The 21,510-nt window shown below is 40.8% G+C and overlaps 1 protein-coding gene across 1 annotated transcript in view; it reads left to right on the top strand.

Moving 5' to 3' along the window:
- The window catches only part of SPTBN5 (spectrin beta, non-erythrocytic 5), a 161,389-nt gene that overhangs the window by 81,091 nt on the left and 58,788 nt on the right, over positions 1-21,510 (top strand). The window contains exons 34-39 of the mRNA XM_054969930.1: positions 2,512-3,888; positions 11,949-12,053; positions 12,836-13,021; positions 16,989-17,144; positions 18,766-18,957; positions 19,563-19,655. Of these exons, the coding sequence (XP_054825905.1) occupies positions 2,512-3,888; positions 11,949-12,053; positions 12,836-13,021; positions 16,989-17,144; positions 18,766-18,957; positions 19,563-19,655 (2,109 nt within the window). The remainder of the gene's footprint in view (positions 1-2,511; positions 3,889-11,948; positions 12,054-12,835; positions 13,022-16,988; positions 17,145-18,765; positions 18,958-19,562; positions 19,656-21,510) is intronic.

Below are 21,510 nucleotides of genomic sequence, written 5' to 3'. Positions count from 1 at the left end.
TTAAGTTCAACGTTTGGACTCTAGGTAGGATTTCTGGCCCCCTAACAGGAGCAGGGGATCTCCCACTCCCATAGGGTTGCCAGGTCACCTCGCCCTCCAGGAAAGAGGGGGGACCTGGTGCTTATCTTTCTCTTCTTCCTGGGAGCCTCTTCCTGTGTGCACAGCCTCCCATGCCACCACAATGACATCACTTCCATGAAGTGACATCATAGTGTAAGGCGGGGGAGGGCATGCCGTGCTTCCCAGCGGGCTGATTTGGGCCCCAAATGGGCCCAATTTAGCCCATTTGTGGCCCAAATTGGCCCACTGGGAAGCACTGGAGCACTGTCAGGGTGGAGCAATAACATCAGTGATGTTGTCGCACCAGCCCAATGAGCACATCCAAGAGGCCCATTCACCACCTTTCCCTCCACCAGCCAGGTAAGCAATGGCTGGGGATGAAAGGTGGGAGCAGGGGAATGGAATCCCTACACCCCTAGCCTCCTCCCTCCCCCACCACTCACCTGGCTGGTGGAGGAAAAGGCAAAGGAATAGGCCCCCCAGGGTGCATTCCCAGTGCAGCACACCTATGTCGCTCCCAAGGGTGACTTAATTGCACAGACCCCAGTGCTTCCAGGCTTCACTCCATGCTGATTTGGCCTGTTTTTTTTTGGGGGGGGGGGCAAAATCAGCCCCTCATGAAGCCCAGGAGCACTCCCAGGGCCTGCACGATGCAGTCACTCCCAGAAGTGATGTCATCACACCACACCTGGAGCGAGCATGTGCAAGGACATCCAGCGTGCGTGCGCAAGGACATCCAGGTCCCCCCTCTTGCCAGGAGGGTAAGGGGACTTGGCAACCATAACTCTAGGTCAAAACAAATCACTCAGCATTTGGTAATAGAGAACCTAAAAAGGAGTGGGGTTTACTGTTGCACACATGAGGCTTAAAGCAGCTTTTGTTTCGATTGGTTTGTAATGAGAAGGTTAAAAAAGTATATTGGTCAGAATGCATATTCATTATTACAAAAGCCTCCTCTCCACTTCCACAATAAGCAACAATTAGATTCAGATATATAAATAGCACAATTTAAGCTTCATACATGAAAATGCTCAAAGAATTTTTGATGTTAATGGGGGCCATTGATGACAAGCCTGCAGGCTTACCTACCCCTTAACACTCAGAAACATTTCCAGCATCCCTTTCCAGTCATTGACTCACTTTCTGAGATTTTATCAGACATTTTAACCAACTTTCACACAAATCCCTGATTTCTCAGGGTGCTGTGCCTCCCCAGTGTGCAGTACACAATATGATTACAGAAGTGTGAAAGACCAAAAACTGTAACTATTCGTATTCTGTTGTTTTCAGTCATGAAAAGAAATTCATGCAAACTCTCCCTGAAGATTAAGTTGGGGTTTCCAAGTTACATTCAGTTGGAAAGCTAGTAACTTTGGGTAGCTCAGTGCTGACAGAAAGTGGGGTCTTTTTTTAAAAAAAAAAAACCTGACTGGACCTTGTATAATTCATTAATCTGCTCTTACTGTGATTTGTTAGTGAATGGTGATATTACTCCTCTGCCAACCAACCCAGACATGTATGAATAGCTTTCTTTTTTACAGTGAGTCCAACCATAACCCAGCTCTTAATTGTTTTGTATATAATAAGCCACGCTGCACATAGCTTTATGCAAAGCCTACCCCACCAGTGGTGAACAGTGAAAGGAATCCAGCAATATTCTGAACTAGAACTCTTTCCATTCGTTCCTGGTGCCAGTGTGACAGGGTTGACTTTGTGCCAACAGCTAAGGTTACATCCAAGTTACTTAAGCCTTTGAAGGATTTCAGCAAGGTTTAGTCTAGGATTGCTGTGTTCTAAAGTAAATAAGAGCACATATGGAGGAAATTAAGCAAACATCTATCTTTTTTATTGCTGAGTTCTGGTGTGCCATTACTTGGAACAGTTGTAGGAAATTCTTCTAAGACCTGTTAAACAGAGATCTTGCTATTCCGAGTGTGGATAGGCAGTGGCTGAGAGAGGGAGAGGAGACCGCAAGTACGGCTACGTTGCTTTTCAAAACAGCAAAGCATGTTCTGTTCTGTTGCTTTCAAGGCAGTAGATGCTCAGTTGAGGTTAGAAGCTTAAGCCTTTCAGCTGAAGAAATTGTAAAAAGGTCAGCATCATCGGTCTTTGCCTAGCATTTCTGGCTTACTTCTGACTTCCGCCTCATCATTTCTAGTGCAGAGACTCATACTTGATCATTTTTCAGTTTGCCTCCAGTATGCTCGTATCATTTTGCAGACAGGAGAAGGAGTGCTGGTTGCATTGAAGAAATACTACTTCTTAATCAGATACGGATTTTATATATATTTTTAATTACTTTTCACCTTTCCTGCACCATAAAAGAGAAAATGGAAATTTCCATTGCAAAGAGAAAAAAGTTGAAAAGTTTGTTTTAAAACTGGAATCCAGGAACTTCTACAACTTTGGTTTTTCAGAATTTAGGACTGAAATTGAAGGATGTCATGCAAGGACCATCACTGCAACACTCCAGATATACCCATCTACATTTCCACTGTGGAAGTCATGTTGTCTTCAAGTAGAATGACCCAGTCACAAGCCTCCAAATCAGCTGTCTGGCGTAGCAGTTTCCAGAAGATGCCATCAGCAGAAATTCTATCAGACTCAGCCTGGTATTTTCCAGCCCATTTATCATCTGCAGAGACCACGCCAAGAAACGACATCTCACCATCTGGCTGTATATCTTCTACAGTTTATAGTTCAAGGCTCGATATAGTCTTGGCACAAGCAAGTAAGGGAAAAGGCTTGGGGAAAGGCAACAGTTGTGTTAATCCTTCTGGCATCGGATCAGCATGTCCCACTCCTCCATGCAACGGTTCCAGCAGTGTGGGTGCTTCGTCACCACTCACCTTTTGCAAGTCATGTTCAGTAAGTGACTGGAGCCACACCTCTACTGATCACATAGGTCCCAAGCAATTTGCAGCATCTTTGCCTTCTACAACTGCTTCAAGAGCTCTGCCGTGCTGGACGTCACGACTGGATGTTGCTCTGTGTGCCATTCCACCTGTTTCACGGTCTCATAGCAAAAACCTGCACACAGCTCTGGGCCCTTGTAGTGCAGAGACAACACAGCATGGCTACAGTCAGTGCAATGCTCAGCTTTCAGATCTCCATGCTTCAGTAAAGCTTTATATTTCAACTTGCAGTATAGCAATAAAGCCTTTAAGAACTGCTTCTCAAGCAAGCAGCCATACTTACTCCAGCCTTTTATTACCTCAGTTGAAAAAGTTTTCTTCTGCATATTCTGGTTGCCCAACAGAATCCCAGATGACCTATCACACCATCCCTTCAATAGCATCTGAAGATCTTCATGTAACTGAGTTCCATGTTACCTCCACTGCTGGTCCTGGTCTTCCTCAGCAAACAGTCTCCAAAGAGATACAGTTATCACCTATTTCAACATCTAAAGGAGATCATCCTGTTGGTGAAAGGCCAGCCACAAGTGGACATTTAGATCCAGATCTGGTTGTCTTTCAGAACCCGCATTCATCTGGCAAAGAGTTTGAAAGGACTTCAAGCCCTGGGATAATTCCAGCTCACCAGAATGTTTCCAAGATAACCCTGATACTTGCCACACCATGGACTTCCTTCCCAATTCAAGTGATACGAGAATACAAGAAAAGTCCAGCACCTTCCATCCTTATCAGAGCACCAGGTACAGTTGTTCCACCTTTCCACTCTGGTGACATTGGCTCCGGCTTCTCACTGTCAATAAACTCAGTTTGCTATCCTGAATTGCTGCCTTCACAACAACATAGTACAAATTCAGAGTCAAAAACTTTTCAGGAACCAGGCAGCATCTTGGGGAATGCAGATCAAGATACACTGGTAACAACTGTGCAGACTTGTGCTACAAATGCAGCATCACACCGAGCTGGTGAGAATGCATGGTGTCCATCTATCTCTGTAAAAATTGCTTCCTTTGGAACTGGGAGGAAAGTGGTGAAGATATCCATTCCATTTTAGAAATCTATGCAAAATGAACTGTAATATGAAAAGAGATGTTCATTTTAATACTTGTATTTTGACTGGATTTTTTTCTATTATTGAGTTTTGATTTATAAAACAGAACATCAGTATATAATGAAAATAATTAATAGTAGCAATATTTTGGTTACACCTTCCCTCCTGTATATTTACAAACATAACCACCCCATTTCCAGCAAACACAAAATTCATTAATATTCTGTCTAATGTTTTGCTGTGCTAATATGGCTGTTTTTTTAAAAAAAATTCTGGCTGTGAAAACAACTAAAGCTCCTTTGCTTTGTTTTCTTGAGGTGGAGTTTTGTTCCTTTCTAGTAATTATGGGAGTGTGGTAGTAGTTGAACCTGTTTATCTGGATGTATTTATATCTGTTCCTGGCAATAGACGCTAATTCAACAATTGTTTCTTGAAAATTCCCACCACTACCACCCCCATTTCACGTGGAATGAATATGGCTCACAAGAATGAGAGCGGGGCGGGGGGGGGGGGTCAAAATATTACATGTATTACTACCTTTCCCATAAATTTAAGAACTATTGTTGCTCTAAAGTCAGCACTGCTAGAATCATACTTTTACCATTTATTGCTATTTTTAAAACAAATCTCTGAGAGATTTCAGAGCAAAAGTTTTGAAAGGGAGGTATTTTTCTTCTGCAAAAATCACATTGCTAGGCTGGCAAGGGGAGAAATGGGCTCATCTGAAAGTAAGGAGAAGGTTATCATTTCCTGTGGAACATGATTTGCATCTTTCCTACTCTGTCAGCTTCCTTGTCTGTATCTTAAACATTCACCCGTGCTGAGCCTTTCTGGGCGTCACTAGTTCATTTGAGAATCTGTCTCTGCTGATGAATCTAATGCAGAAGGGGAATGGAAAGGTGCCTCTCTCTCTTTCCAGCCCAGCCAAGTGATGTGATATAATATGAAAAAGAATGTTGGTAGTCTCAAAGTTATGCTGATTGCAGAATCATTCTGTGTGTGTAATGCATATTTAAAATATTAACTGTTCAAGGTAAGCAGACATTTTAGTAAGAGGAAGAATATTAAATTCCCACACATCCTATGCTAACTTTTACATTTATATGAGAAACACATTCATATACTTGGGGAGGTGAGGGAAGCCCTCCTGAAAAATTTGATAAATCGGTTGAAATTTTCAAAAACCATGAGAAAAAACAAAATTCTGATAACAGTTGTATTTCCTCTTCATTCTTCATTCTTCATGTCTAAGTCCTCAAAAACCCACCTTTTGTGTGAAGTATTTAGTACAATCCCTTAGTCCAAGAGGAGGCTTGTCCAAAAATGCCTACTGAGGTAGTTCACAGCCAAAGGGACTGTACTGAGCCCCTAAGGCATTTGCAATGCCATTAGGACCTAGCTTGCTTCCAGTGTGCCCGGCTCAGTACAACCCTTGTCTCTCTCCACCCCCTTTTTGCCATCTCACCAACATCCTCACAGTATGCGCTGAATTTTTTTTGTGACACTTGGTCCAAAATATTGCCTACCCCGGCTTTAGTTCCTTTCCCATATCAAAACTAACCCTGATCATATGTAACTGAAATCAATGCTTTTGTTTGTTTTCCGCACCTTCTTTCTCTCCTTCTGCTGTGTGCCTTATATCAAATTTTAGATTGTAAGCTGCATGGGGCAGGGACCTGTTTTCTTGTACTTTGTAAACATTGCATACATAGGTAGTGCAAAACAAATAAATAGTAATATTTTGTGTGCTTACTCAAGGAAAATTGCTTTTGGAGGGGGAGTCAGTTGATACTACATTATTTTTTTTACTTTTCAAAGGGCTGAGTAAACAGTAAAATTGTGTCTTCTGTAATTATCTTTTGGATCTGTTTCCCAGTGCTAGATACATAGAATCCAGTGTGAACGGCCTAGCATTGCAAAAAGGCCTTTCCAGCATGACCATCCCTCAGACAAGGTGGACGGAAGGGGTAGGGTTGGCCACGGCTAGTGGGAAGGGAGAGCCAGTTGAGCTTGACCCTGTGTGCCTTACACACAGTATCAGGGCAGTGTAGAGGAAGACCCTGGTTATTTTCACACATCTTAGCATAGTGCTAAACTCTTGGAACAAGGATATCTTCATGGCAGATTTCTGACATCATCGTGCCACAAAAACGGAATTGTGATGCGATGACATCAGAAATCGTGCCATGAAGACACCCTCATTCCGTGAGTTTAGTGCTATGCTGAGATGTGTGAAAACGGCCCACGTAGTCGCCTCCTCTGCTTTCCCACTCCCGCCCTTTATGTAATAGTTTTCAATGAAAATGCTTCAGAAATAAATCTTTGTTCATGACAAAAGTATGACTCAGTGGCCTGTATCTGACCTAGAGATTCTGTGGATGCAAGGCAGGGGAAAGATTTTCACCAAGTTCCCCCTTCCCATGGCATCCTAAAACACCCCATAAATGCTGTTCCTGGGGGATGAGGAAACCCCTTAGGAATAGCTTAGAAGGTAAATCTGAGGTCTCACACATGAGGAGGAAATCAGTGAAAATCTACCCACTTCATTGAACCTATAATAATGACAACAGCAGCAGCAGCGGCAACATTCGATTTATATACTGCCCTTCAGGACAACTTAATGCCCACTCAGAGTGGTTTACAAAGTATGTCATTATTATCCCCACAACAAAACACCCTGTGAGGTGGGTGGGGCTGAGAGAGCTCCAGAGAGCTGTGACTAGCCCAAGGTCACCCAGCTGGCTTCAAGTGGAGGAGTGGGGAATCAAACCGGGTCTCCATATTAGAGTCCCATGCTCTACTACACCAAACTGGCTATGAAAATTATAGGTAGGATCCAAGCAAATATATATTTTAAAACAATGAGTTCCTTTGTTGATGTCTGAAATGTACCAATGAAAGCCATTTGCCGTACTCTTGTATTAGTTTGTCTACTTGATAGTCAGATGTGGTGATCCTCTCTGTTAAAACATTTACTAAACAACTAAAGTTCTGAATGAGTATGCATTACACCACCACCACTCATATAAGCTGTCCAACTTGTATAGTCATGATTAGAAATGGGCACAAACCAGAAAAAATATTCCAGGCACGAACTTTCACAAACCTACCCCGATTCGTGAACTGGTTTGTGAAAACGTCACATCCAGGTCAGCAAATTGTCACTTCCAGGTCAGCAGAAGGTCACTTCTGGGCCAGCAGAAGGCCACTTCCGGGCCAGCAGAAGGTCTGCAGGAAGTCCATCCCCTGTTGCCTAGGAAACTGATTTATCGGTGCCAGGCTGTCTGCAGTGATGAACCAAAAAATGAACCAAGCGAACCAGCCTAAAGTTCGTGGCAGTTTGTCAGAAATGGGCTCTGACAAACCACCAGTTTGCGAACCACGAACCACCCTGGTTCATCACAAACTTTGGTTCGTATTTCAGTTTGTGCCCGTCTCTAGTCATGATGCAAAGAATATCTCTGTTTAGGGAAATTGCAGTGTGTAAAACAGTGTACCAGATTGGGTGTGTATGTGAATACATTCATAATTTATGTGCATAAAATGAAAGCCAGTGGGAAACATCAAGTATCATATTGTTACGATTTGGGGAATGGTATATGAAGTTATTGTGTATCTTCATCACAATATGGTGAACTTCTCTGCTTTGCCTTCTCACTTTGCAGTTTCACCAATTAACACACACACATACAAACACATACACATAATTGTTAACCCTGGAAGATAAAAAGACAGGCAAGGAGAGAGGGTGAATGGAACAACAGCACGGAAAATAAAGACATTCATTTCAGCGGGCAAAACCATTGAAACTAATGAACCACAGGAAGTCAGGAAGTTTATGCTGCCTTATGTTGTGACTGCAAAAACAGGGAGACTGTCCAAACCCGCCAAGCCACAATACATCCTTGATGAGTAGTTTGGAGAGTCACGAGCTGTCCAAGCCAATGATCTAATCCTTTTTGCTCTGTTATAACTGCATGCAATTATGGTCAGTCTGAACCATGAACTGTTTAATAACAGAGGCTTTATAGCTTTCTCAGCAACATTTAAAATTCTGTCAAAGTTTATACTTGACAGTGGTTTAGGTTGTTGAGATAGGCTTGAATTGTTTTTTGTTCTGTATGCCAATGGTTTCCTCTTTGAACTCTTGTAAAACTGGAGTTTAAAATACACACACTAATTAAAGAACAGGCTTCAAAGTATAGAGGCAGAATACTTGGAACTGGATTAATTTTAAAGGAAGAAAATCTGAGGTTTGAGCCTAGAGCTGAAATTTTACTTAGATTTTAAGTTAAATGTTTACCAAAAAAGGCACTCACATCAAATCTATTTAGCACAGTTTGTCCATTTAAAATACATGTAAAGTGGTGGTCCAGTCCTTCCCAACCATGATTTCAGAGTATGTAAACTGAACAACCAAATTTTAAAAATACTCTTGAGCACACAACATCTAATACACTACAGATGTATGCATAGATTGTATACTTTGGCATTATGCCCAAGTACAAAAATATCTCAAATAAAGCTGCTGCTTTGCAAATGGGTAAGATGAGCCTGTAACTGAGCATTTTCTGTTGTGTCTCCCATCTGGAGAAATAGACTACCTGAGGAGATCAGGAAGTGCCCCCCCCCCCCAGTACTATCATTCTGTAGAATGTACAACACAGAACTTTTCAGGAATATATTTCTATGAAGGAAATATTGTTGTCATTTTAAATATTTGTTGAAATTTTGTAATTTTTCTTAGATTTTAATTTTTGTAAACCTCCTTGAGTCTCTGTAAGAAAGATGGCTTATAAATGAATTAAGTTATCTTCTTTCCTTTTCAGAGCTCCTGTGATCAAATGATCTCGAGCAATGAGCCAGTGGGACTCTAATCTGGAGGACCAGGTTTGATTCCCCACTCCTTCGCCTGAAGCCAGCTGGGTGACCTCGGGTCAGTCACAGCTCCAGAGCTCTCTCAGCCCCACTCACCTCACAGGGTGATTGTTTTTGGGATAATAATAACACCCTTTATAAACCACTCTGAGTGTGGCATTAAGTTGTCCTGAAGAGTGGCATATAAATTGAATATTGTTGTTATTATGACTAATAGAATAATGAATTGATTTCTAAAGGAAAATACGCTAGACAGAAACGTAGCAACCAAGGTTATATTTGGATCACTATCTAGTATCAGATAGGGAAGAATCTCCTCCTGTGAATTATTAGCTGGAGTACAAGAAAAGAGGTAAAATACAACAATTTCTAAAAACAATTCCTCAAACTTATCTTGGCGCCAGGTGAATTAACTAAGTAAAAAAAATAAGTGATCCAAAAAGTGCTGAGGTGCTCGAGATGCTAACTGGTTTATTAAGATATGAGCATTTCATCTAAGAGTATAAAAAAAGCCTGCTGGAAAGACCAGTGGTCCATCTAGTCTAGCATCTTGTCTCACACGACAGCCAACCAGTTACTCTAGAGGACCAATAGCAGGACACAGAGGCCTTCCCCTGATGTTGCCTCCTGGCACTGGTATTCAGAGGTTTATTACCTCTACATGTGGAGGTTCCCTTTGAAGCATGAGGAGGACTGACAAGGTGATGAGATGCTTCATGGGTCAAAACACATTGGAGAGTAAACCACACTAACCAAATGAGAAATCAAGACTACAAATTCTGGGGTGTGAGATATAAAAAAAAGTAATCTTTTTGTAGCTGACATTTGCTGGAACATTTTAATTTTTAATTTTTATAAAAATTAAATCCCACCTTTCTGCCCCCACAAAGGCCATCAAGGCAGCTAACAAATTAAAACATATGTAATAAAACAACATTTAAAACCATTAAACCAACAATATATATATTGAATATATATATATATATATATTCAATCACTGAAGGAATGCCAAACAAAACAAAGTCTTCATCCACTGGTGGAGGATGGCAGTAAAAAGGGATAGATGAATCTCCCTGGGGAAGATCAAAGCAAGAATACCAAAGCAAGAAGTTGCTACACAAGTGAAAGAGAAATAGTACTTGTCACAGTGTAGTGGTAACCTAACCATCCATAATGTTACATTCAACCTTGAGAAATAATGTCTAATTTGTTAACTAGTTCTAGTCTAATAGTTTCTCATTTTAGCTGTCCTAAACATTCTCTGGCCCTTAAGTATTTATTTCTAATTAAAAGTTTAAAGAATCTCTGGTGTCTCTGGTGTCTCTGGTGGAGGTCTTTCACATCATATACCACCTCAGCCCTTCCTCAAGTGTCTTTTCTCTTCTTTTTCACCCCTTGGTGGTATTCTCTCTGTGTGTGTGCACGTGTCGATGCATGTGGATGTGTATTATCCTTCTGTGGCCTTCTGTGGTCTTTCCTTCATTGGTCATTCCTTCTTCTACGTGCATGTTATTTCCTCATTCTGTGTGTGTGTGTTTATATTCCTCTTCCCCTCTCTCTGTGTGCATACATGCTCACTTGGCTCTGCTTCCTGTGGCAGCCAATTTGTAGTACCTGCCCCTTAGCCTCAAAAATCCAAATGTTTCTGCAGGCTTGAAAAGGTGGGGGATCCCTGCCGTGTTCTAGGTGAAACTTTATACTTGTATACTCATATCTCTATACTAGTGTTCCATTGAGAAATCAGTACATTTGTACTATGTACAACAGACTTTGGTTTGGTTATATGCAAACCTTCATTTGTTTGTTTCCTCCTTCTTTTCCAAGTCTCACCTCCCAGCAGAGAGGACATCTCCTCTGTACTGCTATCTCTGTGGTCAGGCAGTCACAATAGATGGAGCTACTTAACAAACTCTGATTTGTGAATTCCTACATCACAATAAATCTGTTCTAGTACAAATTGTGTTGAACAGCCCAGCTACAAACCCTACTTTCAGTCCCTTTGCTGCCAACCAACAAACCCAGTCCATTGTTGTATCATCTGTTTTTGGGCATCACAACTGGCTGCAGTTAAGTAAATACATTTTATAAACTAAGAAGCATCCACTAATTTGCACAAGTTTATATAAAATAAAGTTCTAACATAGAGTAATACATTGAAAATACTGATTTTTAAAAGGAAGTATTCATGTATTTCAATACTGTCTCCAAAGATCAGACTAGATGTTCAGTTTTGTACAACAGATTATATAATCTACCCAACACATTAATAATAATAATATTTGATTTATATACCGCCCTTCAGGACAACTTAACACCCACTCAGAGCAGTTTACAAAGTATGTTGTTATTATCCCCACAACCAGGGCTTTTTTTCAGCTGGAACACGGTGGAACGGAGTTCCAGAACCTCTTGAAAATGGTCACATGGCTGGTGGCCCCGCCCCCTGATCTCCAGACAGAGGAGTGATGCACTGGAGTGGTGCAGAGGGCAATCTACACTCCCCTCTGTCTGAAGATCAGGGGGCGGGGCCACCAGCCATGTGACCATTTTTGTTGAGGGCAATTGAAACTTTTAAAAACTCCCCCCTTGTTCCAGCTGACCCCAAGTGACGTCATTGACCCTGAGAGCATGCGTGCACTTTGCACATGCACATGTGGCACCAGGGGCACCACCTCCTGCCAAGAGTTGCCCCCTGTGCTGGCAACCCACTGAGTTCCACCACCTCTTTTCCCAGAAAAAAAGCCCTGTCCACAACAAAACACCCTGTGAGGTGGGTGGGGCTGAGAGAGCTCTGGAAGAACTGTGACTGACCCAAGGTTACCCAGATGGCTTCAAGTGGAGAAGTAAGGAATCAAACCCGCTTCTCCAGATTAGAGTCCCGCCGCTTTTAACTACTACACTAAACTGGCTCTCTGAGACAGTATGTCTCCATAGGGTACTAGAAGATCTGATCTTCACTATCTCAAAACAATAACAAACATGACTCAGTAACTCCAAAATCATCCATAATACCAATCCTGATCCAAAGTGATTCTGATTTATCATAGATGTATTTGAAAAGCAGCGACTTCAGGAGTACAGTGGATGGGGTGGAGCAGCAGATCAAGAAACATGAGGCTTTTGAGAAACTTCTGGCCTCCCAGGATGAAAAGGTAAAACACAAATAATCCTGTATCAAATATTTTTATCTTAGGAGCAAATACTCGGGCCTGTATTTGCGTAGGTGATTTTTGCTGCTTTTAGCCCCATACTTCTTCAGGTTTTCTTCCAAAATCCAGATGCTTAACTCCCCCTTCAGATTTCAATGGAGTGTTTCAAGGGCCCTCTGAGTTTTCTGCCTGCACTGTTGTTTGGCCAGACTAAAATCATTGGGAAAGTTCTGAGAGAAACAAATAAAACAGAAAGCCTAGAATGGTTTTTGGAAAATACAGTGTGCAGATGTGTCTTGGCAGCACTATCCTGAATGTGTGGGGGGAGTCCCTCCTCGGGTGAAATTCCCAAAGAAAACAAGAGTTCTGATAATTCCTTGAAGGGAGGAGGCCTCAAATCCCTGACACCAGATTTTGCTTAAAGCAATATTTGAACCAAATTTGGAAGTTCTTCCTTAGACAAAGCGAGTGAGAAATTTTTAGTGAAGTCAAAAGAGTATTGATAAAATGGGGGGTGGGGAGGTTTTGAGAAGGGTTTTGCACATATCACAAAACACCAGTGTACCATCAATGCACTAGTAGTACCATCCCACAATAATCTATCTGAGAATAATAGGCAGCCTCAAATTCGCCGAGTTTCTGAGCCCTTCAAATCCATCAGCTTTTTGAACCCAAACCTTTTCTTCCAAAAGAGAATATTTTAGATGCAGAACAGGAACACTGCATTGATTATCTACACATGTCAAACGGATACAGCCATGATTTCAGATTTGTTTGGTTCTCAGGAATTGTCTCTTCAGGAGCAGGCAAGTAGACTACAACAGAACAATGATCTGGAAGGAGCACCGATCCAGCACAAGCTCAACAGCGTGATAGAGAGGAGAAGACACATCAAAGAGCTCTCCAAAAGCAGGCAAGAAACATTGCAGACAGCCCTTCTTGTGGCCATCTTCTACCAGAATCTAGCCGAGGTGAGGTCAAGTTCTACCAAACTGGTCTAGAGTTTGGGAAATGAAGACTTTCAGTTTGTTTGGAGGCAGCGTGAAATTAATTCTGTTTTGCAACAATTTTGTGAAAGCACCCTCTCCCCCAGATTACTATTCTGATATTTCTACTCCTAATAATATTGGAACAGGATATCATGGTCGAATCCACATTCACCCATTACCCGCATGTTTATCGGATATCTTCCGTTTGCCTCCAATCCGCGATTTTTTCCTCTTCGTTCACATTCCTGCTTCCAATCCGTCTTTCTCGCGCGTCCCTCTGGTCACACGGCCGCTCGAAAACTGCTTTTTTGGGCGGGACCTTTTTTTCCCGCCCATTTTTTAAATTTTTTTTTAGCGTACTTTTCCGTTATTTCGATCTTGCCTTATAAAGAAACATCATTGAAGATAATGATGCCTCTCTTTCCCCCACTGACAGCACTGATGGCTCTCTCCCGTTTCTTTTTTGGAAATTTGGAAGCATGTGGGAAGCTTTCGTGGGCATTTCCTATGCAGGACAGTTCAGTGCCTGAATTTTACTGAAGTTTCACTTCCTTGGAGTGTCATTATTTCGATATTTCATAATTTCGATATTACAGTAATATAAAATAAAAAAAATAAAAAACATTTAAAAAGGAAGTTTCGTGAGTCCGTTCTGAGGATGGATTCACCCCAAAATGATTTTTCAAACTACCAGATTTGATTCAGAAACAGCATAATCAATAAATCCAATGCTATGAAGTCAAAAACAGTCTTCTGCAGACTACGGAGCACTTGCAAGTTGAATTAGCCAATAGGAACTCTCGGAACGGCCGGAGAGACAGGAAGGGGGGTGGTTTTTAAAAAAAACCACGTAAATTGCACATTGGCCCGTTCACGGCCACCGTGAAACTCCCGTTGAAAACTTGTGACCACATATTCGGGAGAAATGTGAATGAAATGCGTCTGTTTAATGAGGTAATGTGACCGGCACTCGGGATTGCGTGGGGAATGCAGGGAACATGCGACTTAGAATGAGTAATGTGGATTCGACCCATGTCAGGGAGGCAGCAGGAGCAGGAAGGGAACTCCTCCTGGTCCACAGCGTAACTTGCCTTTAAACTTTAAAGGGGTACTATTTTCTATGGATGGAGTCTAGAGTCTGGAGGTCAGGTCTGCTGCCTGTAGAAAATAATGTCCCTTTCATAATTAAAGAGCTGATATACCATAGACCATCCAGGGGAAGCTGAAAATAATGGGAAGAGGCCAGGTCTACCACCCATTATTTTCAGAGCCTCCAGTGGATCTGTAGCACCTCAACCATAGAAAACAATGGCCATTTAAAGTTTAGGTGCTCCATAGACCAGCACCACACTACCTCGCCCTCCCTCCTGGCTTCGGCTGCCTCTGAGAGAAGAGGCACTTGAAAAACTACCATTTTAAGGTCCTTCAGAAAGGCTGTGAATGAGTGTATTGTTACAATATTTATTAGTATGGAAAATTTTCCTGATACAACTTTCTGGAATGATAACAATACTCCCAATATTTAATGAAAATGATAATCATGCTCTTCCTGACTTTCTAATATGGAATTAACATGATAATTTTTGAAGTGCACAACCTTAGTGCTAACATTTATCACCACATTCTTGCCCACATGTGAACAATTGTGTTCAGACTGACTGGGAATTAGCTTGCTGTAAGGTGGCTGTGAGTATATGTGAGGAGCATGATTCAGTAGGAAAAAGACAACAAAAACAGGGTTTAAAGAGAAATATGGAGTTTATTGAGGGATTGGATTCAATATTAGGAAAGGAGGAGGAACTTATCTTTAGTAAATACTATCAGATATTAAAAGAAAGAGGTGACTTTGTCTTCCAGCATGATGGAGCTTGATTTCATTAGTCCTGTTCTGCTTTCCAAATCCTTCCCAGTTTCTCCTGGGGGGAAAAAGGCTTTTTCTTCACAAATTGTTACTGCTGCAAGATTATTACAGTATGCAGTATGTACATTCAGGCTGGGAGTGGGGATGTACAGATAAAAGGGGGAGGAAGCTGGCAACATATTCAAGCTCAAACTAAATACTATGCCAAACATGCAGTCAAACACCATTGCCGTAGTACTGTATGTTGTTCCTGGGTGATATCAAGCCAACTATTTAATATGCTTCAACCATTGCAATGCAAAAAATGAACTTCCTTTTAGGTATTACAGAAATATTGTGAAAACTTTTTTGTGGGTTTGTCACAAGGCCGCCCTGTAACATTTAAACGACTACAACTATGCAGGTGGAACTAGTCGTGCAGTTACAAGCCACAGCATTGTCAACTGACTAGACTAGAATGGGCGGTAACAATTCCATGGTCAGCACTCATATGATGGGCTCCACCCAGACACTTGCAACCTTTTGAAACACATCACAGAATGAACCAGTTAAAAGTGGTTCTCACAATGCTCCTGTGAACATCTAAATTGTATGAGTTAAAAGGGAAATCATATGCCTGTTGAGCAGGGCAGAATTGCTTGGCCCTATATAATAAGCCATTGCAGTTTTGAAACTGTGTGTGTGATTCTTTCTTGCTTTGCCCTTTTTGGACATAGATGAAAAAGTCGTTTAGAATAAACAGGAAAGGTGGCTTAGTTTATGAATCATCCAGGGCATTATTCATGTCAACATAACCCTAATTTCAGTCACTGAACGTGTAGACCAGATGCCCCGGGGAGTCACACCACCAGATTCATAGAGTTCAGCCTACCAGTCACATGACACTCGGGACTAAATGAAGAGAGAGTTGAATATTGACATGCGTCTGTATCACAGCGGATAAGACATTACTTATGACGCTCTGCAGCATTTGTAATGTGAAGAGCAGACACCACTTTATGGCTCTGCTGAGGCTAGCCTCAGACAACGTTCCATTTAAAACCATTTTGTAATTTCTGATTGTCCCTATGGTTTAGTGAAACCCTGTAGAGTTAATTTAGTAATTAATGCATCAATTTTAAGCTGAATAATTTATTTAGTGAACTGTATCCCATTCATAAACATAGCAGCATTATCATTTGCATTATTCAAGCTTTCCCCAAGAACACAGTTTTCAATAATCCAGGCCCCACCTGGGCATTGATAACCCTAGAAGTTGCATTGATCAAAACTTTTCCCAGTGCAGCATCCTTTACTAGGAGATTAGGGTGTCTTGGCATCTAGTCTCTGAGGAGAACTTGCCTGCTAACTGCTCTCTACACTCCTAAATTATTACCTGTTACCTTTTAAATGACCCTTATAAATGAGTCTGGGCCCAGCAAGACTGTGTTACAGCTGTAAATAGCTTCTGTTCTTTTCAGAACCCTTATATTCCCCTACCCTGGAGAGTAAAAAAAGTTACTGTTCTTTTTCTGTTTCCCTCACAGATGCTAAACTTATTACATTCCAAAGCCACTGGGTTAAGTCTTCAGGTAGAGGGTTGGGGTAGAGACCACACTAGTTGAGCTTCATATCAAACAACCTCTGTTTCAATATCATTTAAGACCCTGACACTCACTACAAAGGATTATTTTCAGTCCTTCAAGAAAATTATAGAGATGAGGAAATAAAAGCTTGACATGCTTATTGTCTGACCTTTTTTTTCAATTAGTATATCTACAGCCAAAATCTCTCATCACTTTTTCGTGAAATCACCACAAGGTGATCTTACCACATCACTTTCAGGTAGTGAACAATTCAACTGAATGAACCCTCAGATATGTATGTATGTATTTATTTATTGCAATTCCATGGTGAATCCTACTATTCTCCAATGTACTCTGGCACAGGAAATACCAGCTGTTGCTATATGCAAAAAAACCTTCAGTTTTGTTCGTAACTCTATCCTTTACATGAGTTCTGATTTATAAGAAAACACTATTTGGGGAGGGTTTGTCTGAGACCAGGAGAATGTAGATAATTCTACTTGTGTTGATTCTTTGGTTACAGGCAGAAAACTGGATTGAGGAGTGTAGACAAAAGCTGAAAGAGTCTCCTTTTCAAAGTCTCTGCAGTCTGAGTGACAAAATGAAGCTTCTGCAGAAGCATCAAGTCTTTGAGACTGAGATTCTAGCCCACATGGACCAAATCTCAGCTATTAAAATGGTAACCTTGAGTGTGTGTAATGTTAAGTTCTAAAAGGTCTCTCTGCAGGCATTTTGTTAAAATATAGCTTTAAATTTAATCCCTTTCTGTCTTTCTGCCCAGTATCTAGATTCTATAGGTGTCTTTGTGAAAGCAATTATTTGGGTCTATGCATTAAAAAAACACAAGTGGAGGACCTGTGAAATCTGGAAATGGGCACGAACCAGAATAAAACTGAACCATGCGGTTCATGGTTCATCATGTTTCACGAACCACGAACTTCCACGAACATGCCCCAGTTTGCGAACTGGTTCATTTGGTTTGTGAAAATGTCACTTCTGGGCTAGCAAATCACCACTTCTGGGTCAGCAAAAGTTCACTTCCAGGTCAGAAAAAGGACTGTAGAAAGCCCAACCCCTGTTGCCTAGGAAACTGATTGATTGGCACCAGGCTGTCTGCAGTGACGAACCAAAAAACAAACCAAACAAACCACCCTGAAGTTCATGGCGGTTCATCAGAAATGGGCTCTGACAAATTGCTGGTTCGTGAACCATGAACCGGCCTGGTTCATGATGAACTTTGATTCATATTTTGGTTCATGCACATCTCTAGTGAAAACTCTTGAGGGGATCTCATTTGCTCCACTCCCTCTTGCATTTCCTTTTGCCTCCCCCTGGCAGTGCTTGCAGCCTCCTTCCTTTTCTTCTCTTCAAAACATCCACCTACCTCTACCCTTCTTCTGTTTCTCCACATATCAGCTTTTTCCCACCCTTGCTCACTCACCTGCGCACCTTTTTCTGTTCCCCTCCCCCATCTCCAGCCTTATCTGTTTTGCCCCTCCCCAGCTTTACCTTCTCTTCCTCTTATATTTTGCCTTATTAGGTCTGTCTCTGTCCCCTTCATCTCCCATGCTGACACTAAAAAGGCTTGGAATCCTCAGCAATGTCAGTTAGAAAGTGACTAGCAGCTCCCAAAGTGGCTGCTGAGGTGTCACAAATAGTCTCAAGAGCTCCCAGTGGTATTCCTTTTGTAAAGAATTAGCCATTGCTTCTATTATTTTAGGATTTTTTTTAACCCCTCAGTGTATTCTTCTTATGTTTCATTTTTTTCTCTGCAAGAAAGGGAGAGAATGGAAATAAAAGAATGAGTGCTTGATAGGGGTACGCAAATATATCTTTTTCATTTTTTTTATTTTTAATTTTCGTATGGTGTCCGAGTTTTTAAATTTTGTCCATTTTTCTTGTTAGTGTTTGTTGTTCTTGTTAAATGCCATTTTATACAACTTGTCATTGATGCAAAAATGATATTAGAAATGGCTTGACTGGTGCAAGAAAAAAATTAAAATGAAGCAGCGATTTTTTTGAGTTGAAACACAAAGGATTCAAAATTAATAGAAGTTGTCGCATACAATGAAGAGCAGTAAAATGTGTGTTTTAAGCATGCATGAAATTTAAATTCATCTTCTCTTAGAAAGGCTACAAATTTCCTTTTCAGACTTTGCACATTGTCATTGAAAAGAAGAATTACCCTTGTACCCACTGCTAGTCTGAGTTCCCTGGAGTTGGGGCTTAGAAACAGCCCAGAAGTACTGTATTAATTAATTGTAATTAACTTTAATTAATTTCATCCTAATTACATGAAGAGAGGAGAGACCTTAGTGTGCCAGAATCATCCTAAATCAGAGGAGATAAGTCTCAAGACCCGCTTAGTTCAAGAACAATGGGGGAAGCTGCAGCAGGTTGTTACTGCTCATGGAAAGATGCTTGAAGAAAGCAGGGAATTCCTGGAATTTTTGCAAAAAGTGGACCACGTAGAAGCCTGGATTAGAGACAAGGTCAGTGAATATCATTGGTTAGTTGCATCCAACAGACCATATCAGAGTTGATCCTCAAATAATATTTGTTTTCACTATGGTTGTTTGAAAATACTAATATTATATACAGACCACTTACTAAATGCAATTGCAAATTATGTCATGTTTAATTATTTACACTTTGTTGTAGAAATGTTTCATTTCTGTGTTCCTATTTATGCTTGTTTTCAAATTTCTGTACTCTATTTATTCTTTGAAAGTCCTAGCTGTTGATCATGTGCAAAATGTAGTATTTATGGAATTTAGAACAAGAGTGCAAAATAATCTGAGTAAGAATTTTGGCTTTATTAAGAATGCTGTCTTTAGATAGCAGAATAAAATTATTATTCTTTGCATTCTTTTTTGAAAATGACAGCTTTTGCAAATAAGGATATTCATAACAATATCACTGTGTAATTAAATATGATGAGACATTTTATGAATCGGATAATTCCAGGGTACAAAATGGAAAATCGTGTCTTCTTCATCAGGAAAAATATCCAGCAAAGTGGTGGGTATGGAGCTGGTTGACTCAACCTGCACTGTGCTTACCAGAATGCCAGTTTTACTAATTTCCCTTTCTACAGGAAGTGATGATTAATATCGGTGATGTCGGAAATGATTATGAGCACTGCCTGCAACTCCTGAAAAAACTGAATGAGTTTCGAGGCACATCAAGGGTAAGAGTATTTTTTCTGAGCTTAATTTGATCAACTCATATAGCTGGGCAAATATCTAATTCAGGCTTTCATACCAAGTTTGGATTCAAATATCCCAGTTAATAATTGCACACTGAGGTTGTAATAGCAATACCCTTTCACCTTCTGACATTCAATCATGTCCTATAATGCAACAGTATAATATAATAAAATGGCCTAGCCCTGGTGATATTACTTTTCAAAGCAACATAAGCAGCATTTAGTAACAAAGTAACACTTCTAGCAAAGACAGCATGACCTGACAGCTGCTTGTTTCGTCTTTCCTTGCTAGGACATCTCCAGTTCTTCCTCTGTTATGGTGAGTCATCAGAGCTGACTCTTCTTACAGTTCAGTTGTCCCTGATAATCTGGGCACTGAGGAGGTTGTTTAAAAAAAAAAGAAGCTTGTGTGACTAGACAGTGTTTTCTGATAGCGACACATTAGCTGCCTCATTGAGTTTTGTTTGTGCTGAAGTTTTTGAGATGTCAAATACTAGAGTAAATGTCACATTCCCATGGGATGCACTTGTTTTGGCAGAAGCAAATCAATTTAGAAAAGGGAAATGTATGTTCAGATTGAAATTGAACATGCCCGTTGGGATATCACCTTATTTATAGGTTCTATCATATTTTCCTGGGTCCTTTGTCTAGATTTCTTGTCCATAGTTGCAGGATAATCTGTGCTGTGTACGCAATGACACCAAAACAGAACAGAACAAACCTGCAACTAGAAGAGAAATTTGGATTTTCTTTCATGTCAGTTTACTCTTCCCCAGAATATATGCATGAAAAATGCATGTCAGTTCTAGACAGAATGCCAGCTTTGTTTCATTTTACCAAGAGGCAATCATGGAGTTAGACCAGGCATGGTCAAAAGAATTCCCTGACTCCCTCTTTATGCACTCAACAGTAGGCTTAATACTTATTGCAGACTGATAAAGGCCATGGCAGAGGATCAAAAAATAGGGTGAAGACTAAATCTTTAATAACATTGTTAACGTTGCTGCTGAACTTTCAATCCATAGTAAGAAATTTTAATTGGTTTCTAAGAGTCCAGTAGCACCTTAAAGACTAACCAACTTTATTGCAGCATAAACTCTCAAGAACCACAGCTCTCTTCATCATAGAGCTGTGGTTCTTGAAAGCTTAAGCTACAATATAGCTGGTTAGTCTTTAAGGTGCTACTGGACTCTTTACTATTTTGCAATTACAAACTAACACAACTAACTCCTCTGGATCTAATTTGTTTCTGTAGCTGAGGACTACTTTGCAAATGGAAAATTGTCCAGATTGGTATAAGATAAATAGAAAATATTCACACACTCACCCATGTGTGAACATCATGCATTTATCTGTCTTGTCACTGCAGCTTCCAGGTACATATGAATGCCATAAACAGGTTCATGCATTAGAAAAGAGCAAGAGTCCAGTTCATGGCAGTTCATGGCAGTTCATGGCAGTTCATCAGAAATGGGCTCTGACAAATCGCCAGTTTGTGAACCACGAACCAGCATGGTTCGTGCTGAATTTTGGTTCGTATTTCAGTTCATGCCCATCTCTAATGCATACCCTTCTACAGATGATACACTGGAGTTCTAGGAGCCCGGCAGCCATGCATTTGGAGCCTGATTTGTGCGATCATGTAACATGTATTTAAGGAGCACAAGTACAATACAATGGATATTCCACAGATTAATGGTCTAGACAACTGCCTAAGACAAAATATAAATGATGCTCCAGGTCAGTTCTGGGACCCCTCTTGTACCCTATGCCCTGCTTTTCATGCCCCTGCTGAACTTTATTCTGCAGTCATCATCCATTTCAATCCCTGTTGGCT

This window comes from Eublepharis macularius, chromosome 2, assembly GCF_028583425.1.
Source record: "Eublepharis macularius isolate TG4126 chromosome 2, MPM_Emac_v1.0, whole genome shotgun sequence".
Taxonomy (NCBI): Eukaryota; Metazoa; Chordata; class Lepidosauria; order Squamata; family Eublepharidae; genus Eublepharis; species Eublepharis macularius.
Note: the sequence above shows the minus strand (reverse complement) of the source record. Positions and strands in the feature narration are given on the sequence as shown.